Source organism: Drosophila albomicans, chromosome 2R (assembly GCF_009650485.2).
Source record: "Drosophila albomicans strain 15112-1751.03 chromosome 2R, ASM965048v2, whole genome shotgun sequence".
Lineage (NCBI taxonomy): Eukaryota > Metazoa > Arthropoda > Insecta > Diptera > Drosophilidae > Drosophila > Drosophila albomicans.
Window position 1 is genome coordinate 13756617 of NC_047631.2, and position 20037 is coordinate 13776653.

General features: G+C 37.4%; 1 protein-coding gene and 1 long non-coding RNA gene across 2 annotated transcripts; both read left to right on the forward strand.

The window, feature by feature from the left end:
• The first annotated feature begins 3067 nt into the window (after positions 1 to 3067).
• Positions 3068 to 3727, forward strand: LOC117575367 (salivary glue protein Sgs-5). The gene is made up of 3 exons (XM_034259532.2): positions 3068 to 3311; positions 3379 to 3567; positions 3631 to 3727. The coding sequence occupies exons 1-3, from the start codon at positions 3104 to 3106 to the stop codon at positions 3690 to 3692; spliced, it is 459 nt and encodes a 152-aa protein (XP_034115423.2). The 5' UTR covers positions 3068 to 3103; the 3' UTR covers positions 3693 to 3727.
• Positions 3728 to 5413: 1686 nt separating this feature from the next.
• On the forward strand, positions 5414 to 5779 carry LOC117575198 (uncharacterized). Its single transcript, XR_004572852.2, has 2 exons — positions 5414 to 5637; positions 5701 to 5779. It is a non-coding gene; the product is annotated as an uncharacterized LOC117575198 (long non-coding RNA).
• The last annotated feature ends 14258 nt before the right edge of the window (positions 5780 to 20037 follow it).

Below are 20037 nucleotides of genomic sequence, written 5' to 3' on the forward strand. Positions count from 1 at the left end.
GTATACACATACATAGACATATATCTCCCACTCTTGCAAACATATTCCGCCGTCATAATATGCAATTCATCATGTGCGCTCTTCTGCGTAATTCAGAGTGATTAAAATGGTTATTCATATTCAGCACATGATTGATGGCTGCAATGTGAATGGATATGCACAATCGTTGATATTCAGACAGCAGTTGAAAGCATTTTATATTTCCCTCTAACATTTACTTTCTTATTTTTAAAGGATAATTGTGGAAAAGTGTATAAATTTGCATTTAAGCATATTGCATTGAATTACTAACTATCGCTTAAAATTACCAAATGTCGAAGTTGCCTTTTGAATTATCTAACATCAATTACTATCGAAATTAATCGATACAAAAGTCCATTGTAAAGTTGATTGAAGACGATTGGTACAAGCTTCTTTGATTTTTATTAATTTTCATATGCCAAGCTTTGCAGAGAATGTTTGTGTCTTATGCTTTTAGACAAAGGTGACTAGACACCAGTAATTAAATAATTTTGTAGTTGCATGATTGGCCTAGACTCCAGTTCAGAGCCGGAACAAGCTTTGTCACGCTTATTAAATGCCTAATAAACATAATTTCGGTTAGTCAATTTCCTTCCAATATACACTCGTAACTCATTTAAACAACACGCAAAATTTCGGCCGCTAATACAAACAACTTAGCCAACAGACGAAACCAGTCAAGTCAAGGCTTCAACTGGCAACACGCACGCACACTCGCACACACACACGCACACCGAGGGCAGTTAATTAAGGGTGTGAACTGGTTGAATAATGCGTGGAGAGATGGAAGGAAGGAAGGATGTGCCGGGGACAGACAAAATGGGCAGTAAATAATTCATTAGCGGCTTTTAACAATAAATTTTTGTGGGACAGCCGCAGGCAAAAAAACTGACCTGACCAAGCTAACCAAACTGACTAACTGGCTAACAAACTAACCAACGAACCAACGAACTGACCCAGAGAATGAATGCGAGAGGTTTTCCACTTTTGAGGGCACTCATTTTAATGAAGTGAAGCAAGCAAGCAAGCAACTAATTAGCCGAGCGGTTTGAACTTTGAACTGCACTTCATTAGAGTTGGAATTCGTTTAAATTGCTGCCAACGATAAGAGCAGCAAAACGGCATCAAGGAGCAGACGCTGTGTGCTTCACTGCGTCGCCAATGGAAGAAGCATCACTGGCACCACCTGCACATGTTTTGGCACATTGTTTGTGGCACAGCGGCTGCCAAATTAAAATGCAATAATTCTTCATTTGTGTGCGCAAAAAATACAAAAAAAAAAACGCACATGAGTGAAAAGTCCTAAAAGCCAAAGGAAATGGCAGGAAATGTGCTATAATTGAAAAATGTGGTAACAAGACGCTACGTGGCGGGCCTAATGAATGCCTCGCTTTTTTTTTTTATTTTGTATTTTGCATGACTCCGACACGAAACGAGGCAAAAAAAAAACACGACGGCGTCGACCCCCGATTCCGATTGCGACACGCAAACCTAAAGAAGTTGTTTCGGAACCTTTTGGCGAGGGCAGCGGCAGAAGTAGGGTGATAAATGCTCATCAGGCTTTAAGGCTGCGCTGGCAATTAACTTTTACAATGTTGTTGAAACGTAATCAAGTTGTCAGCGCCAACGTCACAGCTAAAAAGCTAAAAGATCTGCTCGTCGCAATGATGATACTCCCTAATTACGCGAAAAGTTTTCAGGCAAAATTCCCAGAGCAGCGCCTAACTGTCAACAAATGGCTGCTTAAGATGCTTTCCTCACTTATCTGGGTGTATAGTAGAGGAGTGTGGGTAGTTTGCGTTTGCGGCATTTTGGGTTCTGATCCTGCGGGATCCATTTGCCTAATGCTCAGCAACAATTTCGCAGTCGTCGTCAAGTTCAGCATTCCATCCGCACTTCAAATGTCTTTCAGTTGTCATAACAAAAAAGTTGGGAGGCCTTGGCATTAGCCGCTTTTCGACTTCTCTTCGTCTGCGTCTTCGTCTAAGGTTACAAGGGAAGTCGCAAGGAATTGACAATAAGCGTCATAAATTTTAAAATTTCATTTTTATCGCATTACAATTTTCTTTGCAATATTTTTCTTTCAGTTGTTGGTGTTTTTTTTTTAAGCCACAGTTAAGTAATATACTTGGCTGGCATTATTGACTTTTGAGTTGATAAAGTGCCATAAATGTCACCCCATTAAGAGGGGGAGAGGAAGGGAGAACGAGATGAGCGAGTGCAAAGCGTAAAGGCAACAACGTAACAACGTCGCAAAGGTAAAGGCGACAAGCGAGAAGCGACAGGCGAAAGGTAAAAGGTAAAAAGCGCGTTGAGTTAACAGCTCCTGGGGGTTGGTTGCCAGGATAATGCGCCTCAACTCAATTGGGAATTTTAAAAGTAAAGTTGAATTTCATGTTTGGCTGCGGCAATTGTCACAGATGGTTTAATTGAAGTAATTACATACGAAATCCGTCAGGATTTGACACAGCCAGAGAGACTGAAGCATTCGCATTCGCCGCCCTTCAAATGATGACACTTTTTGTTTATTATTTTATTATCACTAAGCCAAACAGTGGCTGGCTCTTCTGCCGTGGGGGTTTCCTCTGGAAAGGGTTAATGGCGTTGTTTGACTTTTGTTTCTGCGCCATCGTCATCGTCGTCGCCATCGCCATCGCCATCACAGTCCTTGCCACTTCTAATGCTAATGAGCTAATGACTGCCGCGTGTAATTACCAACCGCAGAAAAGGTGTCATAATTATTTATTTGTGTACATTTTTTAAACATTTTTTCTCTCTTTTTGTGTGTGCCAGATTTTTATGTCCAACTTGAACCGGTTTAACGTTTCAGCGGGTCGAAAATAGATGCGAGAGAGAGACGAGCCCTCCATATCTAACCCAACCACTTTGCCTGCGGGCAGAGCACACAAAAACATTATTTATTCTGGTGACTCAATTATAAATATAAATATATTCGAGTGCCATGTTTTTGCCAGCGACAACTGTGTAAATAATTCACTTTTATAAAAACGATATAAAAAGACCCAAAACAGAACTAGATATAATAATTGCAGCACTTCATTTGGCTCTCTAGTTCTGCATTATGTTTCGTCTACTGCTTTTGGGAGCTGCCATCTTTGGTGTGGTGGATGGAACATTTCTGATTCGTCCAGCACCTACTTGCCAGCCCGCTTGTAACATCTATCAGCCGCAATTGGTTTGGGTCTTGGAGGATTGCGTCTGCCGGCCTATTCAAAATCCTTGCTGTGCCGATCAAGAGAACCTCTCAAGGATACGTTCAGGAAAAACACGTAAGACCAGCTCATTTAATTAATACTATTTTTAAAATATGTATTTTATTTTTGTAATTTTTCTTAGCTTTGGTGCCGGTGACGGAATATCTCTGCAGGAGCTTCATTAGGAAGAAGTGCCGAAGGGGTTTACCTGTGATTGCCAAGTTCCCTAAACCTCCAGCATGCGGATGTAAAAATAAACCTGGCACCATTATCGAAAGGAAGTTTGCCAACTTGGATGAACTGAGGAAGTACTCGGCTCTGAATAGAGAGGGTATGTTTACATTTCACACAACATAAAAATCGAGACGGATTTTAATAATAATTTTTTTTACAGCTTACACTTCTTTTAGCTACTGTCTGATACCCCCAAGAAAGAAGCGTCTCCTAAGTTGTTAAGAGCTGAGAACGTTTCATGTTTTTATTAATCCCAAATAAAAGTTATTTATCGTGCGCATTTTAAAACAAGTGTCTTATTTATTATTTAAAAACAAATAAATGAATTTTGTGATTTAAATATTAATATTTTAATTATTCCCAATAAGTGTTTTATGTTTTCTGAATTTTAAAAACAACCATAATTAAAACATTTGTAAGGAAGCTGAAGTCTAGTGTGCTCAACTGTGAGATACTATCCATTTTCAATAAAAAACATATTAAAAATATAATAGAGTCCAAAATATACCATAGAAAACCCAAAACCCGATTGCAGTAAGCGGTTTTCATACCAGATTTAGTATAGCCAAAAATGCTTCCCTGACAAAACCCGATTTTTGCACTATATCAATATACCAAATATACCATTGAAAGCAGTATAGTCGGTATATAGTATATTTCAAAATGTATTTCTAAAATAATTTATAATATTTTTTAAAGTATTTTTAAAATATGTAATTAATAATATTTTCAAATTCAGGAATCTTAGATGGATTGGCAGACGGAAAGATATATCGCGTCGGCTGTTGCCGCTGATCAGAAATATATATATACTTTATTGAACAAAGTTATAACACCCTTCTACCCTATGGGTATCGGGTATAATCAAAAAATTTAATTTAAAATTTAACTATCAATATCTGTATTACTCCAATAAATATATATCTTATGCATTTTAAAAATAAATCTATTAAATATTTATTTACAAAAAATATGTTTATGTGGAAATTAAAGATATTTTTAGAAATATTCATTTCACAAAAATTAATTCTTTTAGCGATTAATAACCTAAATATTTTTTTTTTATTTTCGTAACGCATTTGATTGACAATTTAATAATTACAAATAGCAGCTAGCAATAGCAAATAGCAATAACAACTTGAGTTTTGCAAGACTTTTAATATTTGTATAGAAAATAAAATGGATCTTGCTCAGTATAAATAAATTTCAAATATGTTTAAGTATTAAAACATTTATAGTTTTATTAACATATTAGAATGTTTATTTTCATTTCTCCTAAAGAGCTGCTAAAGAGCTGAGTTACAATTAATAATTTATAATGTACGCATATTTTACTAATTGATGTTAATAAGGTTGAGTATAAACTAATTGAAGTTTGCAAAGCTGAACCAGAATGTTTATTTTTAAATCATTACTTTTGAGATATTTCTTTATACTCTAAACACTGAATAATACAATATAATAATACAATACTAATGAATTGTACATTATATGATTGTAAACACAAACAAATATAAATTTTCAAAAAATTTTAAGTACTCGTATTTATTATTACTTATTAAGAAAATGAACTTTATTATTACTTATTAAGAAAATGAACTTTATTATTACTTATTAAGAAAATTAACTATCTTCTCACTATGTATGAACGTGTACTATTAATGAAAAATTTCCAATATTGTGTGAAAGTATTCGATAAACAAATGTTGAACATTTTTCCATTGTAATGGAATTTTACGCGATATTTTATAAAAATTATTGGCCTGTTATCTAGTCAAACACGGGGAATAACGACAAGGTTATTACTGTTAGTTATAAATAAAACAGTTTTTTACAAAGTATGCAACTGTGACAACTGCTCAAACAATTCCCAGCTTATCGGGCAGATTCTTCGACTATAAAAAGCCAAGCATATGGCTGGAAAGTTATACAGTTGCAGTATAACGATCGCAATGTTTAACTTGAAGTTCTTGATTCTGTTGGCCGTCATCCTTTGCTCTGCTCAGGAATGCATTGTCTCCGCCAATCCTGCTCCAGTTGCGTCACAGGCTGCTATTGCTGAGGAAGGCGGTTGTGGATGCGGTTGCTGTGGTTGCGGCTGCGGTTGTTGCCGCTGTGGTTGCTGTGGATGAATTCTTATCTCAGATAAATAGAACGGAGGTTAACGGTAATTTAAGTTTGGAATACAAATTAATAATTTGATAATAATGTGAAATATTGAACATTACAGCAAATGGGAATTGAACCGTCAGAGCTGTTTATTTAACATTTGTGCATTTGCTGTCATTAAAATGTTGTTATCCTTTGAACTAACCGTGTTTTCATTGTGTTTCCTCCCGTCTCGTTCCGTCTCGCCTCGTCTCGTTCCATGCGAAGCCACATTCCGCACTCTTGGAGCACTTTTGCATTACTTTGTGCGCTCAATTGTAAAGCAATGGACGCTACAATGCACAGACAATCATTTTCATTGCATTGATCATTTTTTTATTCGGATTCATTCATTCGTTGGCAAAGTAATCTCTTTGCTCTACGCTTTACGAGTCTGATACGCTTTCTTGACTTCACAGCCACAATCAGAGACAAAGGCAAAAGTAATCATATCCTGCACCTTGCGCATTGCGTTGCTGCTGCTGCTGCCGTTCGCAATTCCTTTGAATATCCTGGAATCAATACAGCGAAGGGTGTATTGAACTGTCTTTATAGAGTGTATCACATCTTATTTCAGTCTATCACAAACCAACCATTTACAATCATTATACTGGCCAAACAAAGAGAAGTATTGAATTTATTTAAACGCAGGATTGTTGTTTAATGTTTCAGCTTAAAATGCATCACTTCATTAAAATGTTCACTTCTAGTTATTAATGAATAAAAAAAGGAATCACGAAAAATATATTAAATTATGAATTAAATTGGTTACTTATTGGAATATTATATAATTCTAAAAGATGTAAAATAATCAATTTTATGAGTTCGAATTAACGAAGTTAAAATTAATAGTAATTAACCTCTACAAATAATTGCAAAACAAAACGTTAACAATGAAAAGTAGTTTAGCTTATTTAAACGTGTTGAAAATAGATTTAATTTTTAATCTATTAAACTATATCAATAGATAACTATTTTAAACAGTTTGAAGTAGATTCTCCCATTATTAGTTTTGTTCACATCACAAATATTAAATTTAATATGTAATATAATAATAATATGAAAATATTTCTATTTAAATACAGAGTATAATATTGTATGACCAACATCTTTAAGAACTTATTTTGTTTTCTTTGCTTTCGTAATCTGTTTGTTTCTTACCTTTTTCTTACATCTTGCAACGTACACTTGAGTTTCTAAGGACACAGGAGACATCTCCTGCCGCCACTCATAATAACCTTAAAAGCCTTATCGAGTCATTTAGTATAAAAACAAGCAATTAAAATGATGAATATGCAATAAATGTGTATATACACATTAAAAAAAAGGACAATTCGCTGCTACTACCCCTGTCCCTGCCGCTGCCTCCTGCTGCCCGTCCGTTCATCCATACATTTTATATGCTAATGAGAAGCACACTTTTATCTAAAAAGCAGGAAAAAAATGCGGACACACATTTGCCTAATGAAAATAGCGCCATTAAAATGAGAAAAACAACTTTAGATACCGAAAATTCGACACACGCCGAGTTTTGGCAATTAAAATGCGACTCATACGAACATAAGGTCCTCCTGGTGTGTGTGTCCTGAGTCCTGTATTTGTATAAATATATATAACTAGGTTGAAGACTATGCCAAGGGTTATACTCGATATTGTAGTGGCAACGATCGTCTAGCAAATTAGAGATTAACACGCATGTGTCATCCTTTCTCTCTTTTCCATTCCATCTTTTTTCGGGGCAACCCTCTAGTTCATTGACCGTCGTTTGGCAATAAAAGATACTCGTAGAAAATGTTGAACAGAGTGCCAAAGTCGCGGCCAGTTTTATAAATTAACGAATTAGAGCAATTTGAGGCAAACTATAAAACTGTCAGGCACACTTAAAAACCACAGAAAAGGTGCTTAGAAATGTGTGTGTGTGTGTGTGTGTGCTGTAAAATTCAGGTAGATACATTTCGAGGGGTTTCCCTTTTTGGTCACTCACTATCTCTCGCGCTGTGTGTTCAATAAGCTGTGACGATTGTTGCCGTTGTTGCATGCACGTTAGAAGTGCAGTCAGACAGTGAGTTAGGGAGTCAGGACTCATGTCACTTGAGCAGATACATATGTGGCTGGGTGTGTCCTCCACTCATATTTCTGTTGCATCTCGCGCAATGCCAACATATTAATTAGGCTGCCCACGAGCCTATGCGCCTGTCAGTTGCGCAGGCATAAGCCCCGCCCCGCCCCGCTGACAGCCAAGGGTCAACTTCGGTCAACAGTTTAATTATATTGCAGGCGCCGAGCTTCAATTAAATTGCATAATTACGCTTTGCATTTTTAACTCTTAATACCCAGTAGGAAGTGTGTTTTAGTAATGGGTATGACGAAATAAATATTCATAACAGAATACGGAAATAATTAACTTAGGGTAGCTGCTTCTCCATCATATTATTTGACACTGCACTTTTTATGTTTGTTTCTCGAATTGCTTAATTTCATAATTGCAATTACGTATGCAGTCATGCGGTCATAGCAGAGCCCTTGTTTGTCTAGTTGATGGGTTAATTGGCGTTTAATTTGCTGCAAATTGCAAAATATGTTTTGTGTTTATGCCAAGTTAATAACTAGCAGTCATCGCATCCAAATTAACAATATAATTATTGCTTAGCGTATTTTTTTTACTTTTAAAGTGCACTTATTCCACGCAATTAATAATAGTTTATGAATTAGATAAATACACAATTTATTATATTACGTATACGTATTTATTTGATAGCCTTTCAATTGTATAAATCACAGCAAACGAATTAGCATCATTTCGGCGTAAATTCCCCATAGCTAAGACAAATAAATTTTGTATATGTTGCGTGTGTGTGTGGGGGAAATGAGTGAAATGAAATTGATTGATGAGACAGCGGCAATGATAAAGTGAATTCTTGTATCTAACACTTTGACAGATTGCTGCAAGTGGAACGGGGAACGGAAGGAACGAGGGAGGTGAAAATCCAACAGCAGGCAAAGTGTCAAAGTAATAAAGCCAGCATTAATGCCAAACAATGCCAACAACATTATCATCCACATCGGCAACACCATCAACAACAACAACAACCAAGCATCGGCAACATCGGCAGAGAGTGGAAATGTTTATGCTGCCACAAGTCAAATATTGTGACAAAAAGGGGTTGAGAAGCAAAAGGCCTATGCTCGAAATAAGATACAAATGTAGCAAGCAGGCAAAGCAGCCACCGCATGTAAATGCTTGAAAATTGCTCGGGTGTGGCTTATTGACATTAATATAACAATTGTCACCGGATTTATTAAGACCCGATCACTCCAGCAAAAGGGGTGTCAAACACACTCAGAAACAGCAGCAAACTCGAAATTGCCACTCCACCAGCATTCTCGATTTTGTTAGTGGTTAATATACTCTCTCACTCTCTCTCTGTGTTTCTATATGTGTGTGTTATCAATCATTTGATTGATATTAATGAGCGGAAATTTGCATTATTTTATGATGAACACACGAACATTCGAGCATTCGAACGTTGCTGCTTAGTAGTTTGTGTTGTTAATGTTGTTGTGAGCGGAGATTCGCAAAATGTTTGCATATATTTCAGGGGTAATTAACTCCATGCGACACGATTCGGATTTTGCATTATATTGCACTCTAATATTGGCATATTTTAATTGGCAAGCCAATAAATAAGCCAATGACGTTTAATGAGGCTTCATTAATGCAACTATTTTGCAATTCTATTCCTACTTCCATCTTATCATACAACTAAGAATTTATAAATCATAATTCAACGTATAATGCGTTAAATTTAAAAAATAATAGATTTGATTTCAATGTATTAATAGAAAATGTTTATTTGTTGTATACTTAAAAATTTCCAAGCAGAAACTATTTTTATTTAATTTCTATTAAAACAAAAAGTATATTTCACAACCTTTATTCTTTGTATTAAGTCCATGGATTGTCAAATGTATTACTAATTTATTGCTTATGGGATTAGTCAGTGAATTCTGATTTATTAAATATACATCCTTTTCTATTTAAACAGCTTAATAATAAAACCAAGGAGACAAATATAAGGATAATGATATATTATATTTTAAGTGGATTAGCAATTTGTAACTAGCTGCTGTCGAGTGTGCTCGATTGTGAGATACTCTACAAACATACCTAAATTATACCGCAAAAATACTGATATATACCAAAGGGTTCATTTGGTATATCGATATTACCAAAGAGTACTAAATATACCTGATAGTCAGCCAAATTGGCTATGACCCGATTGCAGAAACTTCTTTTGGATATCATAATTAGGTCAGAGGTGCATCCTTCTGATTGATTACATACTATAAATTTATTGCAGACACAAAGTTATACTATAATGCCCTTTGCTATACTATTCTATTCTGTTCCTTTTGGTATAAAAATTAGCTTAGTAGATGTTGGGAAAAAAGGGTAGAAATAATAATAGAATCGGTTGCTTAAAAATGTTATAATATTTAAATTATTGTGCTTGCTGTCCTTTATTTATCATTAATTCTTTTATTTATTTATATTTATTTTCTTGGAACTATTTTTCTTTTATCTTAATAAATGTGTGCTTTCGACCACTCTATGTTTTTTTTTACGTAGTTTATTTTATTGTGTTTATTTATATTTTAGTTTACTACTAAACTAAACTTATTTTAATCATCCCATCTTCAGATGTGCTGCCCTCAATTTCAGTTTTCTTATTCGCATTTTTATAATTTGAAATTATAACGAATTTGTCGACGTTTTATGCATACAAAAAAGTCAAATATCAAAGAGAGGGAAATCAGCACGACAAGAAGATCAACAATAAACCCACAAGAATACAAATTACCAGGACACAAGATACGCCGCACACACATACACTCGAACATGTACAAATGCATGCACACACACACACACACATACACACAGCCATATAAATGTACAGTTTGTGGCGCATATAAAAACGGAAAGCAAATTTGAATTTTTAAATTAGTTTTTGTTAACTTTTGCTGCTGCTCTTGCTGCGGTTGCTCTTTCTGTTGTTGTTGCTGTTGTTGTCTGCTGTTTGTTGTTGTTGTTGTTGTCATAGCCTGGAAATGTTTAACGACTCGTAAGGAAATTGCAAAGTAAAATGTCTTCAGGAATTTCCACATTTTTATGCAGGAAGCACAAGCAGAGAAGTAGCAAATGTAATAAAAAGCAAGCAAAACGAAGGCAATGCAAAATCCCAACAACAACAACAATAACAAAGAAACCACAAGATGGCGGTGAGTGGGTGAGTGGGCGAAGGGTGGTGGGATGTGGGTGGTGAGAACTGTTTGGGCCGGTGGATTTGCTCACTTGGGTGGTTTGCCTGCCTCAAAATGGCGAATTAAATTTGAAATTGCTAGAAAGAGATGCACAACGACAGCGTGCAAAAGAGAGCGAAAGAGACGGGGGAGGCGGGCAAGGGCAAACCGAAAAGGAAAGAAATGTCACGACAAGTTGTGGCAAAAGTTGTGCCTGGTATTCTTTCCTGAGCTTTGCTCTTTTTGTGTTGCGTAAAATATGGAAAAATGTCGGCGTTGCCATTGCCAGTTATTATGCGGCAAAGGTGTGTGCCACAGTTGCTGCTTATGCATACCAAATATGTGGCAAGATGCTGATGAGACATGCATGCCCCAGACCATGTTTATGCTCATCCTCCATCAAGATTGAGACCCACATCTATGCTCGAAGTTTATTTGTTTTGTTAGTTATCGGAAAATGTCATTAATCCAGAGAGACAATCCCTTTAATTTTCATTTAAAAATAACAATTTTTAATTGTAATAAAATCTGTAAAATAGCTTAATATTTATTTAAGAAATAGTATATTTATTTGTAACAAAATTGTTTAATATTTCAAGACGCTGATGATATATGCAGAACATTTTTATGCTCATCCTCCATCAAGATTGAGACCCACATCTATGCTCGAAGTTTATTTGTTTTGTCAGTTATCGAAAAATGTCATTAATCCAGAGAGACAATTCCTTTTCCTTTATTTTTTAATTGTAACAAAATCTGTAAAGTAACTTAATAAATATTTAAGAAATAGTATATTTATTTGTAATAAAGTTGTGAAATATTTCAAGATGCTGATGAGACATGCATGCCCCAGAACATTTTTATGCTCATCCTCCATCAAGATTGATCGGAAAATGTCATTAATCCAGAGAGACAATCCCTTTAATTTTCATTTAAATATAACAATTTTTAATTGTAACAATATCTGTAAAGTAACATGATATATATTTAAAAAAAAAAAGTATATTTATTTGTAACAAAATTGTTTAATATTTCAAGACGCTGCCCCAGAACATTTTTATGCTCATCCTCCATCAAGATTGATCGGAAAATGTCATTAATCCAGAGAGTCAATCCCTTTAATTTTCATTTAAATATAACAATTTTTAATTGTAACAATATCTGTAAAGTAACATGATATATATTTAAAAAAAAAAAGTATATTTATTTGTAACAAAATTGTGGAATATTTCAATATCGTTGTGCATTTGATTGTAAATGTTTTGCTGGTGGCGAGAAATGGTCACAAGCACTTAGCCAAATCAGAGCAAATAAAACGTAAATTGTGGCCAATAAGCTCAAAGAAAAGCACACACATATTGTGTGTGTGTATAAGGATAACATGAGGATAACGTACAAACGACACAAAGCAAAATGTCAGACGGAGACTTGGGAAGACAGCAAAGGCAAATGAAAGCAGAAAAACTTTGTGCAATTTATTTTGCCAAGTAAAATTACTTGTCGCTCCTGGCGAAGAATTAGAACTGACGCATGGGACCTCACACACACACAAACGGGTCCTGTGAGTACCTCTCTGTATGAGTGTGTGTGTGTTTGAGTTTTATGTATATACAAATTAGACAACAAAAGCTGTGACGACAGCAATGGCGAACTCAAAGTGAGCCATGTCACGGAAAAAAATATTAAAATTAGCATTAACATTTTTCGTTTGTTGCTGCTGCATGCCGCATGCCACATGCCACATGCTGCTTGCCTTTGGTGCGAAATGTTGCAATCAAAAATTGGCTGACGAGAGAGCGAACACTCTCCTCATTCTCCGTGCTAAAAGATAAAAGGCTGCTCCAAAGTCATCATCATCAGCAGCAGCAGCAGAAGCAGATGGAGATGGAGAGGAAAGAGGAAAGAGGGGCAATAGTAGATCATCGCTTAGAGGAAAAACTTTTGATGCTGTTTCGCCGCAACAGACTTTTTATACATTTTGTTTTGAGCAGCAACCAGGACAGGACAGGACAGGACAGAATTTTGCGTTCCTTTTGGCTTGTTTTGTTGTTGTTCAAGTTGCCGGGTTTATTCCACTTTGATTTCAGTTTCAGTTTATCCATTTGTGTGAGAATGTGTGTGTGTGTGTGTGTGTGTGTGTGTGTGTGTGTGTGTGTGGGTCGAGGACAGAACTCATCTCCTTCTTCTTGTGCTCGACTCTCACTCAATTTCGTCATATTCCACTTGATAAAAAGTCTGATTGGTTACCTTGCTTCATTTGCATATTTATGATTTTATTTAGACTTCTTCGACTTCGAGTGACAGCCAAAAGAAGCTGCATGCTCAGAATTTATATACGAAGACTTTTGTAAGTTTTTAATCAAAAATGTTCGAGTTGATGCTCGACATACATAAAAATGTGCAAGGTTAAAACTAATTAATTCTATCAGTCTGTCAGCTTGATTTTTCATTTGGACTTGGCACAGATTCGTCGTCGCCGTCGTCCTCCACTGGCTCGACAGCTTGACAAATGAATGTGGATGTCAAACAGCTCTGATAACTTGCCAGCAATGGCGGCGGCTCAGCTCGACTCGGAAATAAATGGCGTAGCCAATTTTGAGGTGTGGCCTGATGCCAGTCTATGCTAGAATGGGAATGGGGAGACTGACTGAATGCTCCACGGCAAAAGTACAAACTAATTTCCATGCTCGGCACGCGCACAAATACAAATACAAATACATAGACAGATGGAGGAATCATTAGGGTGTCGGGTGGTTGAATCGTCCATGGCGTATTAGAGTAATTAAATGGCAAACGCAAACTTAATTGGAGCGGCCATGTCACTCGTCTTCTTCGTTGTCCGTCTGTGTCTGTGTTTGTGTGTGTGCGAATGAGCTGGCAATAAAATAAAAAAAAGTCCTAATAAAACTTAACTTGAATGACGGCCATTTTGCAAGCGTTGCACAGTGCGTGCCTATTTATTTAACAAATTAGCATAATTGTTCACAAAATAAAATTCAACTTAAGTACAAATGATGGCCAGCAAGTCGGAATGTCCGACTCCTCGACTCTTCTGCCGTCTGACTGGATAGCTGTTAATTAACATGTGGGTGCAGGACGCATCCCGCAGCGCAAATTAGTTTGTACGCCATGCTAATTGCGGAATGGCGTGCCAGGCAGCTATGAAAAGCACGCCATGTATCTGTATCTGTTTGTTGTCGCTTCTTTTTCTAGTTGTTCTTGTTGTTGTTGCTGTTGCCAGTGCCTGGAAAATATATGAAAATTGTTTTGACTTTAGATAAGCGACAACGACGAAGAGTCAAACTGGGGCTGGGCTAAGTCCGCGTCTCGGACACAATGTATGTGCCGTGATAGACGCGACGCGCTAAGCGGAAGGACAATAAATTTTATGACTTTCAGTTGAAGACAACCTGACCACCCACCCACTCAACCGGTTGCCAACTCGCATCCTGGCACTTAAAAGCCACTTGCTAGCTTTAATTACTTTGTATAAGTATTTAAAAAAAAAAGAACGAAAGAATGAAATGAAAACATAGCCAGACAGCTGGACGAGTGTCTGCAGCAGCCTGATATGATCTTGATCTCTAGATGCGCCGCCCTCAAAACCCTTTGTGCAGCTCGATAGCTGACTGATTGACTGACTGACTTGCCAAAGACTACAAAGAACTCAGCTCTGTCGCAAACGGCTTTTGTGTTTGTCCATCTGAGATAAGCTCAGTTGCCAGTTTGCTGAAAACACGCAATGACAACTTAGTTCTCCTTCTCTGCTCTACGAGTATATGAAGTTGTCTTCGTGTTGTGCGATTTTGAGTGCCATTCGCTCGCATATGCGATACTCGACTCGACTGGACTCGTCTCGAGTCTCGAATATAAAAGCAATTTTGAGCAGGCAACAATGACAAGTGAGTGCCATCATCGGAGACATCAACTGTCCACAGTCAAGAGCTCAGGGTGTGTCCTTCGACTGTGTCGTCTCATTTTTCTTTTTTTTTTTAGTTGGCACTTTTCATTGTTTAAAGTGTTGGCCGGCACACAATTGTTATTGTTGTTTACTACAAAAGCGTTTATGTTGCGCTGCTTATCGTGGCAAGCAATTTAACAAATGGCTAATATTATTGAGTCCGATAATAGCACAAAACATGCTCCACAACAAGCACACATTTGGGATAATCGAAATCGCCATTCGCAAAGCTACAAACTAGCGAATTGTTGATAAGTATGCTACAAAGGAATATAAAGAGTGAAATAAAACGAAAACTTTTGTTAATATTATATATAAATAGCAATGGTCAGCAGATAAGACTGCATTGCCCATTGGTTATAATAACAAAGTTATAATTGATTCAATAATCCTTAAAACATGAATCATGTAATAATTAATCTTCCAGGCATTCGTAAATTTTATTAAAAATGTAAAATTATAAAGATTATGTTAGTTTGAGGGACTCAGATGATGTTGACAGTTATGGAGAAATAAATGGCCTACAAATAATGTTTGCAATTGTATACGTAACCAAATGTTAATTGGATTTTAATCTTAGTATCTGCAATAAATGTTTCTGATTGAATTGGGTACGAGGCTTAGAATAAACATTGTAATCGCTAGCAAAGAGTTGAAGTTGTAATTATTATAATCGGTAAAGCAAAAAATAAATTGTAAAATTTACTTTAAATAGTATAACAATTTTTAAATTTAAGAATAAGGAATTATTATTTAAGAATTAAAGATTAATGCATTAACTTGGCATTTGAGCATCTTTCAAGCTTTAATCTCCTTTGCGTGTTAGCTGGGACTCGAACCATGCGGAGCTTTTCGCCGCTTAGCTTTTGTACGTATACTTAACCACCCCAAAAGTCACCCTTTGAGCAAATAAAGAAACAATCACAACACAAACACACATGCATATGTAGGCATGCTTGTTTGCATATAGTCACACTGATTCGATCGGGGTGCATGCGTGAACACACATTATGCTACGCGTGTGAGCTTGTGTGTGTGTGAGAGATTGAGAATGCTATGCGTATGAACTGGCTGCAAATGCTGTGCGCCTGTTCGAAAATCTACCACGAAAGAATGTGTGCCAGTGTGTGTCTGGCCAAGGTGCGTCAGTGTGCGACTGTTGAAACACACACGCAGAGAAGACAACTGCGAGTCACGACTCGCGAGCATATCAGGCAACACAGCACAACAAGGCACAACAAGGACAAGGGGCGTGCAAGCAAGCAAAGCAATGAGAGATGACCTTGAGTCAAGGTACAAGCAAATATAATGCGAATGCCGAACAATAGACGACAGCAAGAGCAACCCTTAATCCGGCAATGTAACAACGTAGTAATGTGGGCTGGCGTTGTCGGTTATGTTCGCCTGTTACTCTAAGGTTGCTCCTAGTTACGACGTAACTGTTAACCGGTTTTTGGGCCTTAACTCCGGCAGCTGCACTGCTCTCGCTTGATAGCTCGCGATGGCAGCGTGTGTTATCGTTATGTAACGGCAGACGACAGACGAGAGACGGACATCAGCTCATGCCGAGACGGTGTTAACGTCAAAAACCCGGCCCAGCTGGAAACCGGGCGGACTGTCCTCTCTCTCTCTCGTTTCGTGCGCTTCCCTGCTCTATTGTTGCTGCTGCTGACACTCGCGTTTGGCCTTTACTCCGCCCCGTTGAGCACGCCCAGCGCCCAGGCAGTTGAATGTGACATGCGCAGTGGCAATTTTGCGGCAGCAGCGCTCGCTGCGTTTCCTGTTCGCCTGGTAATCCTTGGGCGGGCGTTACCTTAAGAAGGGTTAAATCGTTGATGGACACGTGTCTATTTGGAAGCGCCGCACCCACTGCGTACCAGTGTTGTGCCCACAGTGGCAAAGTTGCTGCTGCTGCTGCCTGCAGAGGTGCTTGGCCCGGGCTCTTGTGATAAATCGCAAAGAACCAGTACCAGTCTATGGCGACCATTCGAGCTGCCGTTGAGCGGTAGCCGCCCATGGTAGTGCCACACCCAATTTCCCGCACTCGCCTCAAAGTGCTCATTATTGGATCTGGACCCAGAAACGATTGCGTGTGACCCACCCACTGGGCGGGCAGAGTCGCGACTCGCGGTCCTTCATCTGCGAGTCAGCTGTCAGCGTGCAGAGGCGTCGTTATCGCCGGCCACATATGATATCTGATTGTGCCCCTGTCAGCAGGCACTGTCCCTGCTCTCAAAACCCACCCCTAAAATGCGTCGAGTCGAGTATCAATTTTGAACTGAACACACCCCTCATAGGCACACACACACACACATATACATTTAGTGTATACTACAGTTAGACTTTCGCTTTTTTACACATTTGTTGTTCGGTTGTACTATGGATTCAGATGGTTGCGATGACGCGCATTGGAATGCGATTTGGTTGCCTCTAATCGCTGCTGTGCGCCTGGTCGAAAACTTGAAGCGGAATTTCCTTTCGTTTGACTGTGGACGTCGTCGAGTGGCAATGAACGCACTCGAAGAACTTCAAGTGTTTGCTTAAACTCCGAAGGGTTCAATATTTTAAAAGAGCCTTCACAAGATTGTTTGTCAATTTTAAACTCAACAAGAAAAATATGCTTCTGTATTTTTGGTCAAAGTGCAGTGCACTCATAAAAACACTGTTCAGTCATTATACATTTACATATGTGTATGGAATGGAATTCTTTTTTTTTAATGTCAGTTGTATGGCAGTTGTCGATGTTTATTTGCATCCAAAATGATTAATTATGAGTCATTTGATGTTAATAACCAGGCTATTTTCTGGCAAAAAATAACAGCTTTTTTAAAAAGCTGTTTTATTTAACAATTGTTTCGCAGTGTGACCTTAAGCCACATTTATAAAATAAACATGTTAATACCAAAACACAGAAACATAAGAATTGTGACTGAGTTGTCCAAGCACCGTTTTTAAACAGAGCAGTTAGCTTCATCTGACTTTTGGTTCTTTTCCCTGTTTTTAGATCAACAAGTATATTTTACACCATTCACTGTGATTAAAATTTCCATTATTTTGAATTACCAACCATTTGTATGTAAAACAGTTGTCTTAAGGCGTGTATTTTTACCTTTATTGATTGTAAATAAAATAAATAATATTATATTTAAACAGCATTAAGAAAATACGAATGCAGGGAACACAGCAATTCATGTTTACTGTCAATAGCTGAATGTTATACACAAAATCTGTTTTAGAATACGCTTTGTTTGTTATCCTGGCAAAAATGACACCCTGTGCTCAAATTTGTGTGCGCCCAAAAGTATGCTGCAGTTTCCTAGTTTTCTTGTTGGACGGTTCATTTCAATAGTTTAAAGAACATTCGAGAGATGGCGCTTTGTTAAGGGTGTGGAACTCAACTCAGTTTTTTAAGCAACCAAAATTTTGGTTTCAACGTATAGTATCTTTTTTTGGATAAAAATGAAAATGTAGAAAAAATATCCAAAAATTTACTATGTATATAAAAAATATTAAAATTATCATGTCATTTAATTTTATTTTATTTAATAGATAAACAGGTAATATAACTTTTCTTTCTTCTGTTACTTCCTCTACAAGTGACGAATGAAATGTTTTTGAGTTTGATAAGTAGCAAGCTATAAACGTTACGGGTAAAACGATTCTACGCTGAACAAACAAACTGACAAATAATCTAATTAACCACCAGAGTGATGAGTTTCAACTGTCAAAGACGCATGCGACTAATTTCGATGTTCGCAAGAAACTACTCAAAGTGCGAGTGAGACAATAACATATACAGAAAGGGAACGATATAGGCGATATTATGTCAAAATGTCAAAGTGAAAGGCCATTAATTGCCAAGCCTGTTGGGGCCCGAAGTCAGCGCTGAATGCTCAGCGCTCTCAGCAGCTGGCAGAGTTGACTCCTAAGAATAAAACGTTCGTCGAAGAACATTGCGCTCACTTTCAATTTCCGCGGCGGCATTTTTCAATACAAATTCCATGGAGAACTCTCGACGACATGCACACTTCAGGCTTGTCTCAAAATCTAATTAGTTGGATACTTCATTAACCGCAGCCGACAATCAACAAATGAGTAATTAACTTGCGTCTGGAAGGCGCAGCTATTCTCGCTCTTCTTGTCAGCGACATCGTGTGCAGTTAATATTTCATAATTGAGCAATTTATATTCGCATCTTTGACAGGATCAAAGCCAAAGCCGACACTCGAACACGGCATGCAAATTTCATGCCCCGTTTATTGAAGCACAGCGCCGTGATAGCTCTTGGTGGGTCTCTGTAGCGCCAGATTCTGTGTGTGGCGCCTTAATCCAGTCCAACAACATCTTGGTGTTTGCTTCATTTAATAGTTGTGAATCATTGTGGAAATAATACCCAAGTGGTAGTCATTTGATATGGGGAATGAATTAAATGAAAGTATTTGAAATATGTACTAAAACAAGTAAGAAAGCTACAGTCGAGTGTACTCGACTGTGAGATACCAGCTACCCATTTTGAATAAAAGAAATATATTTTGCGATATTTTTCTAAAAATATACCGAATATACTGAAAAATACTAAAAATATACCAAACGGTATGTTTGGTATATCGATATAGTACCGCATTCAAAATATACCATAGACACCACAATATACCAGACTGTCGGCCAAAGCAACTAAGAGCCCTAGTAAGTAGGCGTGTTTGCCCATACAAAAGTATTTCTTTAATAACTTCGACAATTTCTATCTGATCACAACCAAATTTTTAGCAATCATAACTACTATAGTAATTATTATCTATACCAAAATTCGCAATTCAAATTACGCTTGTTATTCGATTTTTTTGATTTGCGGGGGCGGAAGTGGGCGTGTCAAAAATTTGAAACAAACTTGATCTGCGTGCAAACATAACAAATGCTGTCTAAAAAATATTATAGCTCTATCTCTTATAGTCTCTGAGATCCAGTGTTTCATACGGACAGACGGACAGACTCACAGACGGACAGACGGACATGGCTATATCGTCTCGGCTGTTGACGCTGATCAAGAATATATATACTTTATAGGGTCGGAGATGCCTCCTTCTACCTGTTACATACATTTCCTGCCGGCACAAAGTTATAATACCCTTCTACAGTATGGGTAGCGGGTATAAAAAG

Coding starts and splice junctions, on each gene's coding strand:
- LOC117575367 (XM_034259532.2), top strand. CDS start 3,104: ATGTTTCGTCTACTGCTTTTGGGAGCTGCCATCTTTGGTGTGGTGGAT. Junction 3,312..3,378: donor GATACGTTCAGGAAAAACAC/GTAAGACCAGCT, acceptor AATTTTTCTTAG/CTTTGGTGCCGGTGACGGAA. Junction 3,568..3,630: donor CTCGGCTCTGAATAGAGAGG/GTATGTTTACAT, acceptor TTTTTTTTACAG/CTTACACTTCTTTTAGCTAC.